This window comes from Mya arenaria, chromosome 14, assembly GCF_026914265.1.
Source record: "Mya arenaria isolate MELC-2E11 chromosome 14, ASM2691426v1".
Classification (NCBI taxonomy): Eukaryota; Metazoa; Mollusca; class Bivalvia; order Myida; family Myidae; genus Mya; species Mya arenaria.
This window is the reverse complement of record NC_069135.1, coordinates 56,777,951-56,801,608: the sequence shown is the minus strand read 5'-3', so window position 1 is coordinate 56,801,608 and position 23,658 is coordinate 56,777,951. Positions and strand designations below refer to the sequence as shown.

The window sequence follows — 23,658 nt, the reverse complement described above, 5'->3', positions numbered from 1 at the left end:
TTTTCAACTCCAACGTAGCACTAACATTGGACTGTATACAGCTTCATATTAAAGTGACACTCTTATTCAAAATCAATGCAAACATATGTAAAACAAATATCAATTTTGACTTATATACCTTTAACTACTTACTAAATAATGCATTTATGGAAAATATTAATTACTGATAACAGGATTGTAGCCTTGTATTTAATAGCAGAAAGTGCAAACATATTAAATGATTGGTGAATGCTAAAAGATTTACTGCGGTCTACTATAGTCTCATAAGGTAGAAATACCGTGTTTTATGCTCATTTCTTTCAAATTAAACTCGGTATCCTTCATAAAAACCATTGTTTTAGACATTTATTCATCCTTTTTGATAGATTAAAACAACGTTATTAATTTTGGTAATCTTATTTGGGAATAAGAGTGCATCTTTAAGACAGATATTGGAATCTAAACAGTTTCAAATTTGAGAGATCTTGGATTCATTCAGCCTAAAATTTGGACAAACATTGAACGTTGTACAGCCTCAACTGAAGACAAACATTGGAATCTATACAGCCTCAACTTAAGATAAACATTAGAATCTATACAGCCTTAACTGAAAGCAAACATTAGAATCTATACAACCTCAACTGAAGACAAACATTAGAATCTATACAGCCTCAGCTTAAGACAAACATTGGAATCTATACAGCCTCAACTTAAGATAAACATTGGAATCTATACAGCCCTAACTGAAAGCAAACATTAGAATCTATACAACCTCAGCTTAAGACAAACATTGGAGCCTCAACTGAAGACAAACATTAGAATCTATACAGCCTCAACTGAACAGCCTCAACTGAAAACAAACATTAGAATCTATACAGCCTCAGCTTAAGACAAACATTAGAATCTATACAGCCTCAGCTTAAGACAAACATTGGAATCTATACAGCCTCAACTTGAGATAAACATTAGAATCTATACAGCCTTAACTTAGGACAAACATTAGAATCTATACAGCCTCAACATAAGATAAGCATTGGAATCTATACAGCCTTAACTGAAAGCAAACATTAAAATCTATACAGCCTCAACCGAAGACAAACATCAGAATCTATACAGCCTCGGCTTAAGACAAACATTGGAATCTATACAGCCTCAACTGAAGAGAAACATTAGAATCTATACAGCCTCAGCTTAAGACAAACATTGGAATCTATACAGCCCTAACTGAAGACATACATTGGAATCTATACAGCCTCAACTGAAGAGAAACATTAGAATCTATACAGCCTCAGCTTAAGACAAACATCAGAATCTATACAGCCTCAACTTAAGATGAACATTGGAATCTATACAGCCTCAACTGAAGACATACATTGGAATATATACAGCCTCAACTGAAGACAAACATTAGAATCTATACAGCCTCAACTGAACAGCCTCAACTGAAGGCAAACATTAGAATCTATACAGCCTCAGCTTAAGACAAACATTAGAATCTATACAGCCTCAACTGAAGACAAACATTAGAATCTATACAGCCTCAGCTTAAGACAAACATTGGAATCTATACAGCCTCAACTTGAGATAAACATTAGAATCTATACAGCCTTAACTGAAAGCAAACATTAGAATCTATACAGCCTCTACTTAAGATGAACATTGGAATCTATACAGCCTTAACTGAAAGCAAACATTAGAATCTATACAGCCTCTACTTAAGATGAACATTGGAATCTATACAGCCTTAACTGAAAGCAAACATTAAAATCTATACAGCCTCAACTGAAGACAAACATCAGACTCTATACAGCCTCAGCTTAAGACAAACATTGGAATCTATACAGCCTCAACTGAAGACATACATTGGAATCTATACAGCCTCAACTGAAGAGAAACATTAGAATCTATACAGCCTCAGCTTAAGACAAACATTGGAATCTATACAGCCTCAACTTGAGATAAACATTAGAATCTATACAGCCTTAACTGAAAGCAAACATTAGAATCTATACAGCCTCAACTTAAGATGAACATTGGAATCTATACAGCCTTAACTGAAAGCAAACATTAAAATCTATACAGCCTCAACTGAAGACAAACATCAGACTCTATACAGCCTCAGCTTAAGACAAACATTGGAATCTATACAGCCTCAACTGAAGACATACATTGGAATCTATACAGCCTCAACTGAAGACAAACATTAGAATCTATACAGCCTTAACTGAAAGCAAACATTAGAATCTATACAGCCTCAACTTAAGATGAACATTGGAATCTATACAGCCTTAACTGAAAGCAAACATTAGAATCTATACAGCCTCAACTGAAGGCAAACATTAGAATCTATACAGCCTCAGCTTAAGACAAACATTAGAATCTATACAGCCTCAACTTAAGATAAACATTGGAATCTATACAGCCTTAACTGAAAGCAAACATTAGAATCTATACAGCCTCAGCTTAAGACAAACATTAGAATCCATACAGCCTCAACTGAAGACAAACATTAGAATGTAAACAGTCTCAGCTTAAGACAAACATTGGAATCTAAACAGCCTCAACTTAAGATAAACATTGGAATCTATACAGCCTTAACTGAAAGAAAACATTAGAATCTATACAGCCTCAACTTAAGACAAACATTGGAATCTATACAGCCTCAACTCAAGGCAATCATTGGAATCTATACACCTTCAAGTTAGGACAAACATTGGTGTCTATACAGTCTCAGTATTGTCTTGTACATATACAGCTTTTAAAAAGTATTTAGCAACAGCTTTGGTTCTTAATCTGTTTTATTGATCATATACAATGTATTATATAACAAGTGGTACACTGAATGTAGCAATCACATGTAAGGAAACCCTTAGATATTTTGTAAGAAAAATGTTGAGTTCTCTGTAGCCACTCAATATGTATATGCATAAAGAACACATTTTACAACCAAGAATACATCTGTTTTATCTTGAAGGCTAGGAATGGACATGTACATGTACCCTATGGCACCGATACAATATATTCAAAATAACAACACATTTAAATTTGTTAAAATGTTTGATAATATACGAATGGGTATTCAATGAAGAGTATAATATACAGTTTAAAATGGTTAAACTAAAATGGCACATTTGGTCTTGTTTCGTACAGAAAAATGAAGAGAATGAAGGTACACATAGTGTCAACATAAATACATACTATCCCCAAATAAGAAAATGTTATGATAAAGGTTGATTACCCACCACTTAACCTCATAAAAATACACGTAGTTACAAGACAAATTTCAAGTTTGTGGATGAAACAAATGGAACACATCCAAGTTAACTGAAGACTCTGACTATGTCTGGATTTATCTTATCTTGCACTGTCAAAGAATATTTTTTCCATATCCATGTTTAATGGAATATCATTACTATTAATATAGATATTTATTATTGTAGTGCATACTTGTTATGTAAGTTAAAATAAATCATGTTCAAATAGCAAAGGAAACACATCCAGATTGTCAACTGTAGTGTGAACTTCATTATTTCTTTACTTTCTATGTTAAGAGAACCTTTCTTTCTGTTCTTTGCCTGAAAAAATAAATAATAAATTAAAAGCATCCCCATATACCAAAGATCAGCAGTTAGCAATTTTTTGGCAATCTTGGGCATTTATCAGTTTATATGCAATACAGGAATAAATGCTGTTAGCAGGAAATTACAAGAATTTCAAATGTATAAATAATGATTATTGAGGATAATCTGCACAAGGGCAAATCCTTTTCAAAAATTAGATCGGATAAGATATTTTTTAAGTATTGTTGGGAAATAAAGGGCCCTAACTCCTAAATGATTAAAGCGATTTCCATGGCTATCCAACTTGATCAAGGTATTATGGTCACAAACATGTGTTAAAAGTTTGGTGAGGATTGGACAAACAGTTTTCAAGAATTAGATCGGAAACAATCTTCGGGACGTATTTTTCAAGTCTTTTTTTGCAAATAAAGGGCCGTAACTCCTAAATGACAAAAGCGATTTCCATGGCTATCGAACTTGATCAAGATATTATGGTCACAATCATGTATGTAAAGTTTGGTGAGGATTGGACACATACTTTTCAAGAATTAGATTGGAAACATATATTTTTGAAGTATTTTTGGCAAAAAAGGGCCGTAACTCCTAAATGACTAAAGCGATTTCCATGACTATCGAACTTGATCAAGATATTATGGTCACAAACATGTGTTTAAAGTTTGGTGAGGATTGGACAAACGGTTTTCAAGAATTAGATCGGAAACAATCTTCGGGACGTACGTACGTACAGACAGACAGACGTACGTACGGACAAGGGCAACCCTATATGCCGCCACTTTGTGGGGGCATAACAACATGTTTGCATAAAGTTTATTGTAGAGGATCTTTTAGGATTATGATATACATGTAGTAATACTGGCAAATTGAAATTGGAATACATGATACTTATTTCATGGCAAGATTTAAAGTTTAACACAGTATTCACATATTTAGAAGCAAACAAATACAACATACATATTATCATTCTTCAATGCTGCAAGCAAATCCTTATTCGCCACCTCTCGAACACCATTTTGCCATGAGTACATACTGCAATTAAATCATAATATAAAAGAAAATTCTATGAAAAATCTTTCTTTTGTTGATCACCTTCAAAAAATCAAAGTCTTAAAACCTATTGTGCAAATATTAAGTTTTTTATTACAACAAAAGTATGCTATTTGTATGGCCTGTACGATAGTATTAGGCAAAATATATTAAAACATACTTTGTGGTTTGCTTTACTGTCATGATATTATTTCAAAGTCTGAAGCAGTTAAATATTCCAAAAAGTCCAATTCTAGGATCACAATACACATGATATCATATTGGAAAACATGATTCAAAAAGGTTTTTTAAACATTTTTGTTAACATTACCAAACAATAAGACTCTTTCCTGCCTTCCCTCATCATATTGCTCTCAACAATCTGCATAACCTGAAATTATATTTAAATATTGCAATACTTGATAACTTTGTCATAATCAACTATGGCTGTAAGTCTTGGTATAAAAGCTTTCAGTTCCCACAGTCTTTGATATTCTTGAAGATAAATTACAAAAAGAAAAGGAAAATCTTTACTGTGCATGATATGGGTTAGGGTTATCTGCTTTCATTGCCACAATTGATGAAAATAAAATTTGGACAAATGGGAGCAATTCTCTCAATTAGAATCTGACATTGCATTAAGAAATGCATCAGTCATTTATAACCACAAACACTTGACAAAGTACCAGTATGAACCAAACATACATAAAATAACATTCAAATATTCGTCTTTGATATTTCAAACGTCAAAGTAAAATCATATATCTTTTACTGTTAGCATACTTGATCCCAATCCTTACGTACCACAGCGACACATCATGGTGACGGAGCACTTACAAAGTTGACTTGAGGCTGTTTATCCATGTCGACATATTGGAAGTCCAAGTTATAATCCTTAAAAGAGTAATTATACTAAAACGGGAGCTTAAAGGGCTATCCGGAAATAAAACTAGTTGAAATGGTCGCAGTCAACAGTTTCATGGTTTACTTTACGGAAAAATTTAAGGGTGTATAGATTCCAATGGTGTAGCGTGTATAGAATATAACGTCGACCGTCAAACAAACGAGGAAGTAATGGCGTCTCGTGTCGTTTCGCTTTCCGATATTCCTGACAAATTATCATAAATGTGAAATTACAATGCGAAAAAAATAGAAGTCAAAGGAATTTGTAACTGGCTGCTACATCGGAAGGCTCGATATATCTTTAGAAAATGACGATATCTAACAGTTACGGGGTGAAATCTATCCAAGTCAGAGAAAATCGGATAGCCGCCATGTTGTCAATATTGACATCGATACAAAGGAAAAGCGTGTGTGTGACCCATACTGTAAATGCAAACAAGGGTAAGTTTAACTTTTAATAACACCGGTCCTTCATACAGTATTGTTGAAACACAGATTAAATCATCGCACAATATGAGTAAATCATAAATGGTCCGAATGGGGAACCCGGAAGTGACATTAAATAACAGTTACATGCCAGCTATACAGTATAACCTTGTAATCTATAGTATGAGCAGAAATGGTTTATTGGGGTTATGCATAAAAAGTTTCAGTTCAAAGCGATTGAACACTCTCCCTTATGAATAATAATGTAATAGTTGACAAGTGACAATCGTGGGTGATACCAATCTGTAACTTTTGCATTGCTCAAACATTCACATGCTTTGATTTTTGTTCTTACAGAAATTGTGGAACATGTTCACACACTCTGGCTGTAAAAGTAGACCTGGGAGGAAAAGTGCCCCCGGTGTGGGGCTCGAACTCACAACCACCAGAACCGCCCGGCACTCTAACCAACTAAGCTGACCGGGCAGCTGGTTCTAACCCACACACACTACCCTCCCCCCATTTACCGGTTAAGGCTGGTGGAGGGTCTCCTGCTATTTACCGTTGACACCATTAAAGTATTCTGATTGATGGAGATAAGGAAGTCCCCTTATTATTGTCTTCAACAAGCCTACCGCCACAGGGGACCTAGCATAAGACCGGAAACCGCCCCCCCACACACACATGATATTTGCCAGTCCAGGCAATGTCAACCGCAAGAGAAAACCAGTGATGACAAGTTTTACAAATAATCGGTAGGACCTATTTTAAAGCTTTTTATAACATTTAGTTTTACTTTGTTGTACAAAAGTAATGGACTATTTGTTCAGAGAAAAACAACAACCACAAAACATTAGCTATGATTATGATATACATGTAGAAACCAAACATCAAAGGCAGTAGCATTTACAGCTAGTATTAAAATATTTAACAATACATGTAACTGATTTATTTTAATATTGGCATCTTTTATTTATTTCAGGAAAGTGTGGTCTTTTGAAGAGAGTTCTTGAAGTTGTTCAGCATGTTGTTTTGATGGATTCTTGGAAGGATGTATCTCTATGATGTTAGCTTCAGTTCTGGAGTATAACACCAGTTGTTGCATATTTAATATCAGATTTATTAAGTACATTGTTGTTTTGCAAACATTACTTAAACTTTGATATTTCTTTGGTGTTTATGTATGATATTGTAGGTGAATATCTCTTTATTGCAATGGCAAATATATTTTAAAATATATAGCATTAGCAGAAGTTATTTTTCACTGTTAAAGCTGCACTTTCACAGATTGATCACTTTGACAACTTACACAGGATTCGATTGCATTTATCATATTTTGGCTCGGAGAAGTTTGCTTTGTGATTTATATTAGGTCTTAATTTAAAGAATGCCAAAATAAGCTGATTCTGAGACAAAAAGTGTCAAACTAGAATTCTGTGAGAGTGCAACTTTAAGAATACTGTTAATCGAGTGTGCATGTGATCCGGACTCTGAACATTGGATGAACTATCATTAAATATTGTAGATTTACGTAAATGGCCCAAAATATAAGAATAACAATGAAAATATGTACATGTTTGACTTGTTCTTTATTCATAATAAGTCTTAAGTCTTTACAGCACATGTTTGGCAGAATCAAGTTCTAATGAACATAATATTTGATTTAAATGTACAGTGAAATAAATTGTTTTACTGGTATACAGAAAATAATACGTTAACGATTCAGACCGATCTGTTCTCGTTTTGTTTTGGTGGCTCAAATATTTATCTGAGTTTTGAAGGAGGCCTAGCTGGTGTGAGCTGGTCAAATACAGTAGCTGCTTGAGGGTCAGGGTTTTCTTGATTGGATTTCCCGTCGACAAAGTGCTGATATGAAAATAAGAAATCTATGAAATGTGTCGGAATGACAGCTACAAAAGCCATTGTTTACATAGGAACCATACGAGTAGATGAGATTCGGAAGCATGCGATGGTTCGGACAAAAATTTAGCTGTACGATATTTCCTGATTTACCTTGAAAGCAAAGCAGTTTATAAAAACTACATAACGGTATCAACAAAAAAACCTCTATCTTGAATGAAATCAATCGTGTCCATGTTGAACCGGATATTAAATGGCCATTAATGCCGATTTGACAACACAAGCCGGCTATATGCAGACGATTGACATTATTATGGTGGTGGTGTTAGTAGTTTATACTCCGGGTCCCGGCGTGAGCACATTGAAGGGTCCCAGAGTGACAGTTCAACCACCGCACACCTATCCTGGGCGGTGAACCAGTACTAGGTGCCTTCACTTCTGCAAGGAACTGACAACTTCTGTACATGCCAGGGGCAGTGGTACAGTGCGAATGGTCGTAGAAAGGATTTCATAACCAATCACAACAGAAGTGACCTGGTCCGCCCGGGAATCGAACCCGGGTTGTCCGATTAACAGTCCAACGCTCTACCGACTGAGCTAACCGGGCGGACGACATTATTATGGACAGAGCGGGCTACTATATATGCTGGGGATGCCTTTGCTGGCTTCCGGCGCCAATCGTCAGCCAGTATCTCGTGTCTCATTCCGTCCGCCTAGGGATGTCACTAACATCGATCATCCTAGCCGCAGGTCTGGCGTCCATCCTTGCCAACTACCTCGCTGACTTACAAAGGCAGCAAGTGCGAAGCGCCGACGGCCAGCGCCTCGTCTGGGGAAGAAAGCCAGACATAATCCGTGCTAAATATAAAATCGAAGGAGGGAGTGAGAAGGAGAGCATTCTTCTGGCCTCTGGCTGGTGGGGACTCTCGCGCCACTTTCACTACGTACCGGAAATCCTACTCTCGTTTTTCTGGACTGTGACCACGGGGTTTGAGAATCTCTTACCCTACACATATGTCCTTGTGCTCGTCATCCTGCTTGTCCATAGGAGCTTTCGAGACGAAAACAAGTGCAGCCGGAAGTACGGCCGCTACTGGCGAGACTACTGCCACAGAGTTCCGTATAGAATCGTTCCCTACGTATTTTGATAATCTCCTTGGTTAGGATAGCATTAAAAGATTCTTTCTTTATTTTATTCAAGAGTCCCCTGCTCTGTTACGCTGCATAAAGGTTACTCATGAAAGTGTATGATGGGTGATAAAACACTAAAAGCAAGGTGGTTCAACTTTAGGTATTAACCCCAGTTTCTCAAAAACGCTAAGGTCACCTATAACAGGATTAAGCTAACCTGACTATTTTTTAATGTGATATGAATTATATTATGTTTCATGAGATGTTTTGAGTTCTTAGACCATTAAAGTAACGTGTCTTTTTAATATTCAGGGTAAACTATCAGTTCTCCATCCTGGGTTTGAAAAGGACAAGGTGCTAGGTCAGAAAGGGCATTTTTGATGCGCATTGAATGATCCCTAATTTGGCCCTTGCAAGCGTCAATGTTCAATTCATATAGTGTATGTGTTGTTACTACTTTCAATACTAAAATATTGTTATGAATACCTTAGCAGTTATCTTTACTTATATATCAAAATTATGTATATTTACTATATTTATTTATGAAAGTTTCATATATAAGGTCGAAAATTGATGTCTTATGCTTAAAGTGATACTTAGGCTAAAGAAAATTACAATTTTCGGACATATTTCGAACAATTGAGATCTGTTTCAATGTGAGTTATCTTATATGACTTGAAGGCATTGCTGCCAAAATCAGCTGATTCTGAGACCAGATTTAAAAAAAGGTCAAAATTTTCATTCTTTGAGAGTGCAGCTTTATGCAAGTGTAAAAGATAAAATAAATCTTGGGCAATGAGTACAAAAAACTTGTTGCACTCTCTGACTTAAGAGTTAAGTACTTCAGACAGAATTACTTTGTTGAAACTGCACAAAAGAAGATTGGAGGGGCGAGTGGAAGAGGCATATACTCTTTGATGATGCCATACATAAACTAGTCTAGTTTATGTTTCATGTGTTATGTGTGACATTAGTCCGTCAATGTGAGACTTCCCTAATATTTTTACCAGATAAACCTGTACATGTAGTTTGCTGATGCATATATTATGTTAAGTTTACTTCAATATAAGCTTTTCCGTAATGCACCTTCGTCAGATAAGCTCACAAGAAAAGTGTACTCATGTGCACCATAAATAAGCTTAGCTAAGGTTTTTAAGTATACCAGTATTGATGTATTTACTTAATAAATTGCGTATGTACTTAATGCGATCGTTAATTATTGCTTAATGATACCTGAATTTAATTAAAAAGGTAAACCGCTTCTAATATTTATTCTAAACGTATTTATTACTTTACTTATTTTAATACGAAAATAATGTGTTTGTATATTGTACTTTGTAATATTTAGTGCTAATTAAAATACCACATTATTTCATAATGTTCATAAGATTGCAACGTTAATGTGATTTTGAAAGCAAGCCGATTTCTTTTAGAAACCGAGGGGAATAGATAACTCAAGATAATTACGCAGAAATCATTGAAAACAATTTTTCTCTTTTGAGCTGATTTCCTCTCTTTTGGTCACGAAACTTTAAAAATAAATTATTGCATTTAATCTTAACTATACCAAAATTGTTTTTTCGTATTGAGTGTGATGGGATACTCAAACTTCGTACGGGTTTCCTCTTTTTTACAATTTTGCTTTGGCATCCCTAAGAAAAGGTAAATTTGTTGCAAAAAGACCCTGCCTTACTTTACCTATTACAAATAGTCAAACCGTTCTCAGTCAATATCGGGGTTCATTTAATTAGCTTAAAACTAGCAACAATCTTGTAAAATGAAAGCAATGATTGTATATCCTAGTACTATGGTTTATCAGGTAATGTTATAAACTAGCTAATGGTATTAAAATCATCAATTTACAGGGGCGTAGCTTGACAAAAATATATGTGTAGGCCAAGTTTTAAGGGGCCCGGAGACATGCTCCCCATATATATATATATAATGTCGCTTTCAACAGCTCAGTTGACTCCCCGGGATCATTAAAAACTCTAGCTTCCTGCATTTTCGCGACGCAAACACATGACGCGGTCAACATCTACGATCAGGCTCTTGTGGCCGTGGATTAGGGCCAAGAATGACAACCTGTCGCTTTTCATTGTCGTTCGCAGGAAGTTTTTTATTCGTTTCATTTCAACTAAACGACCTTCGAATATTGTAAATATACTAGGATACAGGTCCTTGTTGGTCTGCTTTGTGGTCTCTTGTAGTCTAGATAAACTTCGTGGCGATCAGGGGCCTTAGCAGCAAAAATTAATGGCAGCATGTCGTCCTGCAGAATTTCCAGTTTTGGAGGCAATAAATGTTATGCACTGTATCGGTCTTTGAAGTAGTCAGATGGTGTTTGCACCTCAGGATTTGCTCTGTTTTGCTGTCGACCAACTTTTCTTGGCATTGATGGTTGAATGTCAAAGTCTGAGCTTATATCCGTTGCTTTCATATACAGTTCATTCTACACATCAGGATCAGCCCCCCATTCATTGCACAATTTGACAATGACGTATGTTTCTTCAACAGCGTGTAGTATATCGTTGCCTTCCTTCAAGAAGGTTTGTCAGGTTCACGGTTGTACCCAATGTGTTGCGCCCCTACAAGTGAGATCATTAATTAAAAGCGCAGTACAGCGGACAAATACTGGCCGGCCTTCTCGTCTCTGTCTTCAAGTGCACGGACCACTACGGGAACGCATTTTGGAACGTTTCGAGTGCGTCCGCACGACTGAACCATCGTGTCTCACATAACGAGCGAAGCTTAGTGCGCCGGTTCATTTTCTCTTTCGTTGCGACTTCTCTAAAAAGCTCGTCCTGGAACGCTGCTAGACGATTTGTTGAAAAATTGAACAAGAATCCAATGTCCTGAACTGTGTCCATCATAGTTCGGTAACTCGGGTGGACACAGGCACTGGAGGCATGATTGCCAAGTTCCTTCTAGAAGTTGTTGTTTGGTATCTTCATCTATTGAAGTCAAAGTGAGACTATCGAAATCAGGAAACGTAGGACTATGTTCGGCAATATTGGTGCCAGACCGTTTACAATACTCAAATAATAAAGCGCCCGCAAACTTTTACCAAGCCGATTGGAAATGTTTAATGTACGGCGTAAACGCGCAGACTACTGGTATGCGACTTCTGATAAATTATACACGAAACATTAATGTCGCGTGAAAATGTATTTGCGAGCAATGGAAAACGATATATTTGAAAAACCAGGTTTCCTATATATCAAAGCGCATTTGTTGGAATTTCATATTTTAGTCCCTCACCCTCCTATGCCTTCAGTTTTTATTGCAGATTTGGCATTTTTATTTTTTTCGGTTATTCTGAAAAATGTGTAGGCCGCGGCCTAAACGGCCTATAGGAAGCTACGCCCCTGCTATTGCATGACAATAGGACATCTCCCCTGGTGTTACTTTTGGATACTGTTTGAACCCCCCCCCCCCCCCATATAAAAGTTGAAGAACATTGTTTCTGTGCTTCTATATATATATACAATAAAAATACGATAAATTAGTTAGGACCTAGGGTGTGTGGTTACAATTGACTGGTGAATTATGACCAGTGGTATTGTGGCGCAAGTTGACGAACTAAATGTTGTTCCATGTGGAAGGAGTCTGATGAATAGATTTACAGATAATAAATTGATGTTGTATTCTTGAATTTTTTTTAAACAAAACTGTTTTTTGAATGTAGCGAAACAATAAGAAGTGTTAGTAAAAGTAGTATCTAAAATGATATGTTGCTAAAAATTTAAAATGTTTGAATTTATGGCATTTACGTTCGAGTGTTTTGTTTTAGTTTGTAAGATTGTGAAGACAGCTCTGTGAATTTAATCTCTCAAATCTGCTCCCTTGGTAGAAAACATAACGTATTGTGTTAGTTTTGTGAGGCAATGAGAAAGTACCCCTGGTGGGGATCAAACCAAACCCACGACTTCTTGTGTTAGAGGCAGACATATATAACTTAGAACACTCTCATATCTCAACAGAAAGTATGTAATAATTTAATTTCTTTTTCAGAACCATACCCTTGAAGACAAGAAGATGATGTGTAAATCGTTTGAATTGTTTGTCTGTTGCAATTTACTTACATTAAACATTATTTTATAAGAATTGTCTTTCGCTGTGTCGGGTTGGATTATATGCAAGGTTACTGCAGGTGGGGTGGTTCTTGTTACAGGTTTTAAAGTTCTGGATGTTTGTTTGCCTTTTTTATGATGAGATCTTTTGATCAGTGTCCATGTCACTGTGTAGGCATATACAGTTCGGGGTAAAGATTTCTGATCAAACTCTTATGACACTGTGTATTTGTACACAACCTCTGTAAGTGGATCTTAATCTAATGCACCAGTCAATTGCAACCACGCCCCCCCCCCCCCCCCAGGCCCGGGGAATAGCCGGGACTTTGCCTTTCGGTCCAGCAAACCCCGGGTAAAATCCCCGCCTTGCGGGGACGAACTGATGGTAAAACCCCGGCCAAATGCCCCCCGCACCCCAGAGACTCTATATAAGTCAATATCTCCGCTAAATTTGGCACTAAGACAAAACCACCGCACTCACACGGCCCTGCGGGGCCACCTGGAAAGTAAAAACACGGCCCTTTTCCCCGGCTATCCCCAGTATACCCCCTGACCTGGGGGCCGTGGTTACAATTGATTGGTGCATAATTGCCTAATTGTCTTATCAGATCTCTGATCTGAGTATCCTGCTGCGCAGTATGGGATATTTTAAGATAGAAATGGACCCTTAATGGCCCTGAGCCGATAAACCTACCGGTAAACACAGGAAATTGGCCCCTACTGTCAAACCAGTGTGATTAGAAGGAGATGCACAGCAGGGGATTATCATGCCAAATATTCCTTAAATTAGGCCTTAAAAGGGGGAGGGTCACTTTTAAAAGGCTTAAACTAGGCCTTTAAGACACACAACAGTCTGATCTTTAGTTCTATTGTTGGTTTTTCGTATTGGAAGTTATTCTATCCAGATTGGTATATTTTTTACGAGATTGTTTAATCAAACTGCTGCGGGAACAGTGTTTCCAGGATTCGTCATTTAGTCTGACACCATCTTAGGTCAACAGTGTATTTATAAATCAACATGAACAAAACTATATGAGAAGCAATAGACTTATATTGTAATAACAGTTTATTAAAATCTCAAATGAGTAAAACATTATAACAACATTTAAACTAAATGAAGAGTCAAAGAAACTATTTTCAACTGAAGAAGCTCATAAAATGTGTACGTCTGTCACACTGCATCTTCGTCAATCTTGTATGATTATTATGATTTGTATGTGATTATCAATTGACTGTGTTTATCATTTATATAGTTTGTTTTATACTGTATCAAGCTCAAAGAGTCTGTGGTAGGTCTGTATTTTATTTTGTTGTGAAACATTCTGTCCAACTGCTAATGTGACATACTGCTAATGTTACTCATTCTGTCTTGTGGTAACACTAGCACATACTCGCAATTAGCAATTTATAATATATATGTTTAATATCAAAGGTAATGATAATTGCACCATACTAGAGACATTTATATCACCACAACAAAACATTTATGTTTATAGCTTATCTGATCTGATATAAAAAGAAAACCTATGTTTGCAGAAAATATTTTCTGTCTTGTTGTCCAATTTGAGTTTGTTTCAATAAATTTATTTGAGAAAAACAAAACAATCTTTATTTTTTGTCTGTACAATCTGTTTTATAAATAAATGAACCATTTAGTGCAAGACAAAATACTTCTTTGGATCAAAATATTAAAAAAAAGAGTTTTTACCGGCAATATTGTAACACTAGCACAAATGGTATGGTGATACAAAATTCTTTTTTTTTTATAAAAATGCATGAATAAATCATTGCAAATGTTCTAAAATATGACAGATAAGAAATTGCTGTAAAAGATTATGTTGAAATCACAAATCTGCAATAAATTTTAAAAATCAATATTCGCCGGGAACTTTTTGGTCACCAAAACGTGAAATCTGCCACATGCACACATGGTATAAATGGTGGCACATATGAGTAAAAGTAAGGCTTATAATTACCCATTTTCGCGACAACGTTTATGTTTTTGTCAATATTGTATCCACAGTTAGAACAGAAATGGGCGTTAATGTAAACTTTATACTATTTGAACTTCATAATGTTGGATTGTACTTGTTAAGGGACTTCTTATTCGCCAATTCCAAATATTGCTCACCCTGCTAAACCCTAGTTGAGCCGTGGCAATGGCATTGATTGTGGCCGTTTTTAATAAAAATCAATAACTTGGCTTCCATAACTCTAACGAATGTAGGTAATCATATGTTTGATGCTTACTACGTAATATATAACGTGTTCGCTGATTTTTTAGCTAATATTCTGAGAGTCAAACAAGGTGTTCAAATGAAGTCTAAAATTGGCAATAGCAGCTTGGCTTTAAGTCGGCTTTAAAAGCTCTTCAGAGCTTGTGTTTCTATATGTTGTAAACCCGACTTTATAAATAAATACTACCTGACTTGACTTGACTTGGCCAGTGAAACCAGCCAATTAATACCTGACTGAATGATCAGCTCCAACAAAATATGGGGCTTATGCACCAGTCAATTGTAACCACGCCCCCCCCTCCCCAGGTCCAGGGGTATGCAGGGGAAATGGGCCGTGTTTTTACCTTCCAGGTGGCCCCGCAGTGCCGGGTGAATGTGGTGGTTTTGTCTCTGCGCCAAAAATAGCAGGGAATGGGCCTTACCTGGGGTGCGGGGGCATTTGGCGGGGATTTTTCCAGCAGAACGATTCCGCAGGGTGGGGATTTTACCAGGGCTTGGCTGAACCAAAAGTTAAAGTCCCTGCTATTCCACGACCCTGGGGGGGCGTGGTTACAATTGACTAGTGCATTATCAGTTGCTCATTGATATCCACCATGACCCTATTATCAACAGTAGTGCACTGCTTGGAGAGCAGAATCTGGTGGGAAGCAGTAGCCTGCAGTTGCCATTTTCTCTTTTCAATTTTGTTTTTCATACAAATTGTTATTGTTATTTCGTAAAATGTGTAATTTTGCATCAAATGTTAAACAAAATATTAAAAGAATCATTCTGAATTTGTGATGAGTGTTTCAACGCTTCAAATAAACGAAAAACTGACAAAATCTGCAACTTTCACATAGGACATGGTCCAGTAATATTGACTCAACATGCGTAATGCACCAGTCAATTGTAACAATGCTATGGCCCTCAAAGGTCAGGGGAAATGGGACATGTTTTTACCTTCCAGGTGGCCCTGCAGTATGGAGTGAATGTGGTGGTTTTGTTTTCGCGGCGAAAAAGAGCGGGAAATGGGCCTAACCTATGATATTCCCGGGTTGTGGTTACAATTGACTGGTGCATAATGACCAATTGCATATTTAAACATAGCAATTTAGCAATCAGTTTTTCCCTAAAACATGGATTGTCAGAATTGTATCATTTTTTGTGTGACTAACTCCAGGAATCATTTAAGCGCTTGATTGAAAAAGCTATAAATACAATACCAATTTTCACATCTTTAATACAAAATAAGCGTTGAATTTTTATTGATCATTTTGTTTATCATGCGAGACAACTAGTGCAAACATATTCTTGTCAAGTTTGATTGGTTTAGCCAGGTTCCCTAGGTGAAATCTTAGTGCCAAAAAGGAAAGAAATGTTTCAAGTGTAAAAATAGTGCTTTTTTATATTTCAACAGAATTTTGATTGAAATCAGTCTATATGTGTTCTAATTCTGTCCTATTAAATTATATTATTTCACCTCCAACTTGTTTCTGACCTTGGATATATTGGATAAGAGAAGTCACCGGCCGCCATTCATCCATTCTTATATCATAGTTATAACATTTTTGCTTGTGAGAGGTGGTCGATGAAATAAATCAATTATTTGGTCTGTTACTGAGACACTACGGAAAAATGAGGGGTCTGTAAATTTATAAGGGGAATCAGCTAACGCCTCGCCCCCTATAAATTTCATAGACCCCCCATTTTTCCGTAGTGGCTCAGTAACAGACCAAATAACTAATATTATTTTCATCAAAACACCCTAAATTCATCTCTCTTTCACTATGAATTAGTGTAATTGAGCTCATATCAGGATAGCATTCAATTCAGATTGACACTAAAACGTTATTTTGGTTTTTACGCAGAAAATGCAGGATACCTAATTGAATGCCCACTTTAGCGCCCCTTTTTGAAGCCAGATTTATGATGTCACAAATATTAAAAATAAACAATCGTATCACATTGACCCCTAGTTTGTGTAACTACAAGTATTATATCTGGCAATACCATTGTAATGAAAAAAAAATCTTAAAAATGCATTCTTACTCCAAATAAGATTTACTACAATTAATAATATTGTTTTAATATTCAAAAGAGGATGAATGAATGTCGAAAACAAAGGATCTTATGAAGGATACCGAGTTTAATTTGAAAGAAATGAGCCTGAAACACAGTATTCTACCTTATAAAACTATAGTAGACCACAGTAAATCTTTTAGCATTCACTTTAGCTTTCTGCTATTAAATTCACGGTTACAATCTTGTTATTATTTACATACACATGTATATAATACACATTCAATAAATAATAATGACGTAATTTCATGCTGTACTTGCTGTATTGTTATTTGTTATCTCATTCCATGCTATATTTATGAAATTGCAAAGTATAACTACTGTACCATATTCTTATCGACTGTTTCTGCATGCTTGTCAGAGGGCCATTACTAAGGGTAATGTTCAAGGTTTTACCTCAACCCTAAATGTGTTGGTCATAACTTAATTAATAAAAATTCATTTTAACTAGATTCTTCGAAGTCTTCATAGTTTCTCCCAGGTTGACATCATCATCATCAACACCAGCAGCAGCAGCATCATCATCATCCCTTTATCACTGTACACATCACCATCAACAACAACAACACCATCATCATCATCATCACCATCATCTACATCATCATAATGTACAGAAGACAATATCATAATTGGTTGACATTTATTTCACATGATTTTTACCTATGTTTTCATTTACATCATCACCAATAACACCCCAACAATATGTTAAAACAAGCCATAAAATGAAAACAAAATTGAATGCAACATGGCAAGCACATATGTTTAATGCAAATTGCAACCCACAATCTGTCCCTTATAAATACTGTCTTCTTGTCTAATATCACTTCAATACTGTACACATCATCATTCATTCATCATCATCATCAACAACAGCAACAACAAGAACCACCACCACCACCATCATCATCATCAATAATCATCAATCATCATCATCATCATCATCATCAAATGGTATTTATGGCATAAAATGGAAACAAAATTGAATGAAATAATGCAAGCACATATTTTAAGTAACGGAAATTACAACACACAGTCTGTCCTTCATAAATACTGTCTTCTTGTCAATTGTTCATTATGAATGCTTTGTTTTTTCCGTTTCAAATTTCTTAATTTTCTACAGTCTGGACAAAACCACTGTCCTTTCGGTACAGATTTCACACCGACACAGTCGAAATGAAACCATTCATAGCGGCATTCATTGCTGTCACACGCTACCATTTCCCCATATTCCACGTCCCTACAATAACAAAACAGTTCAGTCTGAGGTGAACCCTCACTTGAGCTCTTTTTCTTGCCGCCTTCCACACAGCCTTTAGTATAAAACTTCCCTACAAGTTCAGGTAAAATAGCTGTTTTGAAGATGTGCAAAGACTTTGCACAGATTTCCCCCCAAAATTTGTCATCGAAAAGCACTTCTTCAATGTGCAAGTCCTGAAGAGTCCAAACAACAAAGAAAGCTCTTTCAAGCTTACACACACCCAGTTGTGTTTGCACCTGGTAGTAATATTTATGCGAATTCGACAAGCACATCTTACCATCCTGGTCTTTCTGAAGACAGAAGTTTTTGTCAACTACATCTTTTAACAAGACAGTCTTTGGCACAAAATGGACATTTGACTTCCACTGTGCTGGTGCCGCAGCAGTCACATGACATCATTGCATCAGGAGATGCACCTATGTGTGGATGTTCAGACGATATTATGAAGCCAGAAGGTCTTATCCTTACATTCTGGTGCTGCTTGCTTATTTGTGCTGTGAATGCCTCAATTGCCTTCTTCTCATGGGTACATCCCCATTTTGTTGTTATTACACTAATCTTGTTGCCTTCGGGGTAGCATATATTGGACACAAGACTTAAAGCTGGCTTGCAAGGATCTGTGTGGCACACAGCTTTCAATCTGGACGCAGTCATCCTTCCTGAACGGAACCTGTACCATAGTCTGTTTGTAGACTGGTCACGAGTGATTGCCTCAACATGGGTAGCTTGAGCAGGTGACACACTAACCTCAAGATCACTACACTTAGCAAGGAGCTCATTGTACTCAAGGTCATATGCACTTTCTTCCCTAAGTTCTGTAAGAATCTTTGGCAATTCACACTGTAAAATCTCTGGCACATAATTGTCTGAGAATTCTGGCAGCAGTGACAATATCGCTGGATTTGACTTTGACTGGGCTAGATTTTGGAAGAAAGCCTGCACTCTGTCAGCTGAAGGTAGATTTTTCATTTTTCTTGTGTTGAGCTGTGGCTGTGTGGCAGATTCCTGGCTAATATCAACAGAGGTATCAAACTTTCTCTTCAGTGTAGCAGCACTGGTAAAATCGATCTCTTTCAGCTGCGCATAAGACACGTGATTGAATGTACGTGGTAACTTCCAATTTAAGCAGGCACCTCTGTCACTGTACGACTCTCGCGTAGCTTAACAACTGCTTCAATGCAGAACAACAGGGAAGCAACATGGGTGCAGGTTTCACCGAGTCCAGCCATACATGTACAATGTCCCGCTATAATAGGACCATCTCTCTCTGCGATTATCCAGGGCCGGAGTGGTTTTTCATTCAGTCGCTGGGAGTGTAGAACCTGAAATATGCATAGGGTTAATGATAAATATTAAATAACAATAATTACATTTTGCTGAAATTAATATCTGATAGTATAGATGAATAACTTTAAATGTTATTCTTATTTTATTGCCTTGTAAACCTTCAGATATCATTTATGAAATTGTAAAAAACTGTTGTTTGTTTGATTGCCTAGTGAGATGATTTTTATTTCATACATGTATCACAACGATAGATTTATACAACAAACACCAAGCCAAAGAAGATAATAAATATTGGATATTAGAAACTTACATTTCAATATTTGTTTGTTTGTTGTTGTTTTTTCAATGAAATTTAAGTACAGAAACAATGTATAATTCATAACGTTTAATTAAACGAAATTAACAGACCTTGGCTGTCACAACACTTTTGTCATTGATGATACAGCTGCCGACATCACTGACAAACCCTGACACGAACTGGTTGTAGGCATCAAGTCCCTTGTAACATCTCAATTCTTCCCTTGTATAAGGACTGGGGTTGAAAATCCAATACATTTTCATCCGTTGACCACAGAACAATGTCTTAGGGGTCTTGCCCGTGATTTACTGTCAATTTGTCCACATAACGATTCTTTTCTCATCTAGTCCATCTCGATACAAAAGAACATCTTCACACTCGATAGAATTCCCACTCACTTTAGAATTTGACTTTTTCTTACTCGATAACACTGGTTTTCTTTTAATCGTCGCCATTTTCTACAGGTGGCATGAAATTCTTAAGACCCGTGAAATAGGTCAGACTTACCATACTGCGCATGCGCAGACGGCGGTCAATGATCATCGAGTGATGGCCGTGAGATATGCAAGATTCGTCACTGCATGCGATGAATACTCGACGATTAGAGGAATTTAAGGGAGATTTCCATTTGATTGAATTAACTTACACCCATTATAAACATCATGTTGTTACAATTTATATTTTTGCTTCAAATAGGTCAAATTGAAACATGAACGTATTCAAATATAACCTGTCAATCGTTTCTGGTTGTCTGGTATGCACCACAGGTGTCTGTGCGTTGTGACCCCCCCCCCCCCCCATAGAACCCCACTCCCTCAAACTATAACTCTCCAAATTGTTTTTAAAAAATATCTAAAAAACATATCCAGATGTTGTTTTAACATCATATTCCGTCTTAAAACTGCACTCTCACAGATTGACTGTTTTGACAACTTTCTAAATGTTTGTCTCAGAATCAGAACAGTCATTGTCTTAAAACCAACTGTTTTCTTATTTGTGCTTATAAATTGATGTTTAATGGTTAAAAGCGTTCAAATGCTTTAAGAAATTAGTGTCTAATTGCATATATAAATAATAAACATTGATATGATAACCTGCAATCCGATCTTTTGTCAGCAGTCTTCAACTACTGGTGTCCAAACATTCAGGGCTTCTGTTAAAGGAAGTATATGACTCAGGACATCGCTTCATACAGGTCAAGAATCGGGGTTTGTGATGGACCTGGACACATTTTGAGTGGTTGGCGCAGACGGTTTTATTGATATGATCCTCTGCATTGTCAAGATTTACGGTCATGATCGTAAGGGTTACAAAATCATTACGACTTGCACAAAGTGATACTAAGGTCCAGGTCCGACAATGATTCATTGAGAAGAACTGCATTTAACTAGTATGACCTATAAATAAAACGCCTGTGTGATGCAAAAAAGTCGAAAGCAAGCAGCACCGGTATTTATCACTTCATGTCGTAACTACTTTGCCTGCTCCAATGTTTTATTCCACACTCTTTACAGTTTGTCCGGATTTAGCAGTTTTGGTCATAGACAGTTTTCGTATGAAGAGATATTTAACATTCTTAACTTCAATGTTAAACTGTTCCAAGTAACCTGCAATTAAACAGAGAAAGTTCAACATTTCTATGGAGACGCACTGTAACTGGCTACGGTATGCCGATAGTGAATTTGTGTTTGCACATGCAGATGTTAGGCACATAGAATTTAATTGTTCACCATTTAAAAAATGGAAAATGCTGTTAAGGGTTAAAATAGGCATCTTACCAAGTCACAACAGTTCTAAAACACATGTGTATTAAAGAGGTAACCGCTAGTGTGATATTTATAAAAAGTTTGTACAGGAAAAACAGAATCGATAAATGCGTTGTTGAGCACAGCTTATTCCGATAAATTATTCGAAAACAGACATGTTCTTATTGCCATAGTTCACCCAGTTATTATAACACTTTCATCACGAGAAATTCCTCTTAGAGGGAGGTGGTTCAAAGATCAAAACCGCGAGGGTAGCAATTTTAACTTCTTTATTAACTGGATAAGCAGACATGATGAACAACTTTCCAACCATCTGAAAAGTAGTCTAAAGAATGCGAAGTATACATCGCAATTCCAAATGGAAACATTACATGTATGATTGACTATATACGTGAAAAGATTGTATGTGATGTTTCAAAATGCCATTTTTTTTGGCATCATAGTTGATGAAATGACTGATATTAATGTAACAGAACAGATGAGTGTTTGTGTGCGGTATATTGTTGGTAAGGAAATAAATGTGTTTTTTAGAACTGCCACGAAGTGATGCAAGGACCATTTCAAACAACCTTATTGAAAACCTACACAACTGGACTTAGATCTAACGAAGTGGCGAGGGAAAGGGATTGATGTTGCATGGACAAGGAGAGGCAAATCTAATTATGCACTCAGGTTCCACCAATTCACAATTGTATGAGCACCTTTCAACATCTTACTCACTAATCTTCAAAAAGGAAAACATAATCTTAACAGACACATGTCGGGTAAAAGTGCAGTGTCGACCTTTTTAGCCGATGCATCAGAGTGTGAGGAGGAAAACGGGGCTGTCATATTTCAATGTGCCTCGAAACGACAGACTCTCCCAACACTCAGTGTTTCTAGTACCCTGTTGGTTCATTATGAGCATATGTACGACGCACTAAATGATACTGTTGAGGAATCGTCTGGCAAGTCAGCTATTGATGTGTCAAGTTATTTGTGGTCAATGGAAATAATCGAGTTTATTGTGGAGGCATTTCGACCCAATATATATTGGCATTCATAAGGCCACTACATGTCTGTTAAGCCTGTGACTTGTTACGGCCGGGCTCACATTGAAGCTAACAACATTGATATCCGCAGAGGTATACGAGCCAAATCCGTCTATTTTAAAAATATCTATGACAGGTCAGTGAGAATAGCTGTACGAAAAATTATTGTACAGTGTATGTTTATGAACTTATAGTTTTGCTCCCCATAGCTTTACAGAGGAAAAAAGGTATATATAGATGAATTTATATAGATTTATAAATATATACTTCTTATTTCAAAATCATGTGGCACGACGGTTGTAAATATTTGAATCAGTTGTAGGCGTACTGATATATGTGAAAAAGAGTGCCGTTGAGGATCTGCTTGAGATATGTGGGCAGATCCGCCGTCTCGTCGGGAAGGCGGCACTTAGTAGTGTCGTCGAACTCCTGCCGAGACGTCACGCGTCAGCTGAAGAGAGGCGGCATGTCTTCCTGGTCGTCAATTCCCAGCGGATCAAGACGGCGGCAGTTGTGCCAACCAGGCACATTTCAAGCGACGGTGTACACCTCACGCATGAGGGTAATCGCGTTCTGCTCAGGTGTCTGTATCATGCAGTACCGGTAGTTAAGGAATATAACGAAACGGCCCTTTTCAGGGCCAATAAAACATTACGGAAATAATGTCTTACAATTGTCAATCAAACACCACCAGTTTCCGTTCTATATTCTGTTAATTAAGTCAAGTTTTATTAGATTTGTTCATAC

At 36.7% G+C, this 23,658-nt stretch overlaps 2 protein-coding genes and 2 long non-coding RNA genes across 4 annotated transcripts; 2 read left to right on the top strand and 2 right to left on the bottom strand.

Annotated features, from left to right (window-relative positions):
• Positions 1 to 2,607: 2,607 nt before the first annotated feature.
• LOC128216841 (uncharacterized) lies at positions 2,608 to 5,536 on the bottom strand. Its single transcript, XR_008258146.1, has 4 exons — positions 5,388 to 5,536; positions 4,915 to 4,974; positions 4,512 to 4,586; positions 2,608 to 3,554 (listed from the first exon to the last, which is right to left on the bottom strand). It is a non-coding gene; the product is annotated as an uncharacterized LOC128216841 (long non-coding RNA).
• Positions 5,537 to 5,646: 110 nt separating this feature from the next.
• Positions 5,647 to 7,484, top strand: LOC128216840 (uncharacterized). The gene is made up of 3 exons (XR_008258145.1): positions 5,647 to 5,927; positions 6,270 to 6,667; positions 6,895 to 7,484. It is a non-coding gene; the product is annotated as an uncharacterized LOC128216840 (long non-coding RNA).
• A 568-nt stretch (positions 7,485 to 8,052) lies between these two features.
• LOC128216278 (uncharacterized) lies at positions 8,053 to 8,920 on the top strand (the record flags this gene model as incomplete). Its single annotated transcript, XM_052922845.1, has 2 exons — positions 8,053 to 8,079; positions 8,387 to 8,920. Coding segments are annotated over 2 exons (561 nt in total), but the record flags the coding sequence as incomplete, so codon positions are not given.
• Positions 8,921 to 19,629: 10,709 nt separating this feature from the next.
• LOC128216277 (uncharacterized) lies at positions 19,630 to 20,371 on the bottom strand. Its single transcript, XM_052922844.1, has 2 exons — positions 20,225 to 20,371; positions 19,630 to 19,851 (listed from the first exon to the last, which is right to left on the bottom strand). Exons 1-2 carry the CDS (start codon positions 20,369 to 20,371, stop codon positions 19,651 to 19,653), a joined length of 348 nt encoding a protein of 115 aa, XP_052778804.1. The 3' UTR covers positions 19,630 to 19,650.
• Between the last annotated feature and the right edge of the window lie 3,287 nt (positions 20,372 to 23,658).

Bases quoted from the DNA above. Each gene is read 5' to 3' on its own strand.
- LOC128216277 (XM_052922844.1), bottom strand. From the start codon at position 20,371: ATGTATTGGATTTTCAACCCCAGTCCTTATACAAGGGAAGAATTGAGA. The intron at 19,852-20,224 runs GTCTGTTAATTT...TGCATATTTCAG, and splicing joins AAAGTGTTGTGACAGCCAAG to GTTCTACACTCCCAGCGACT.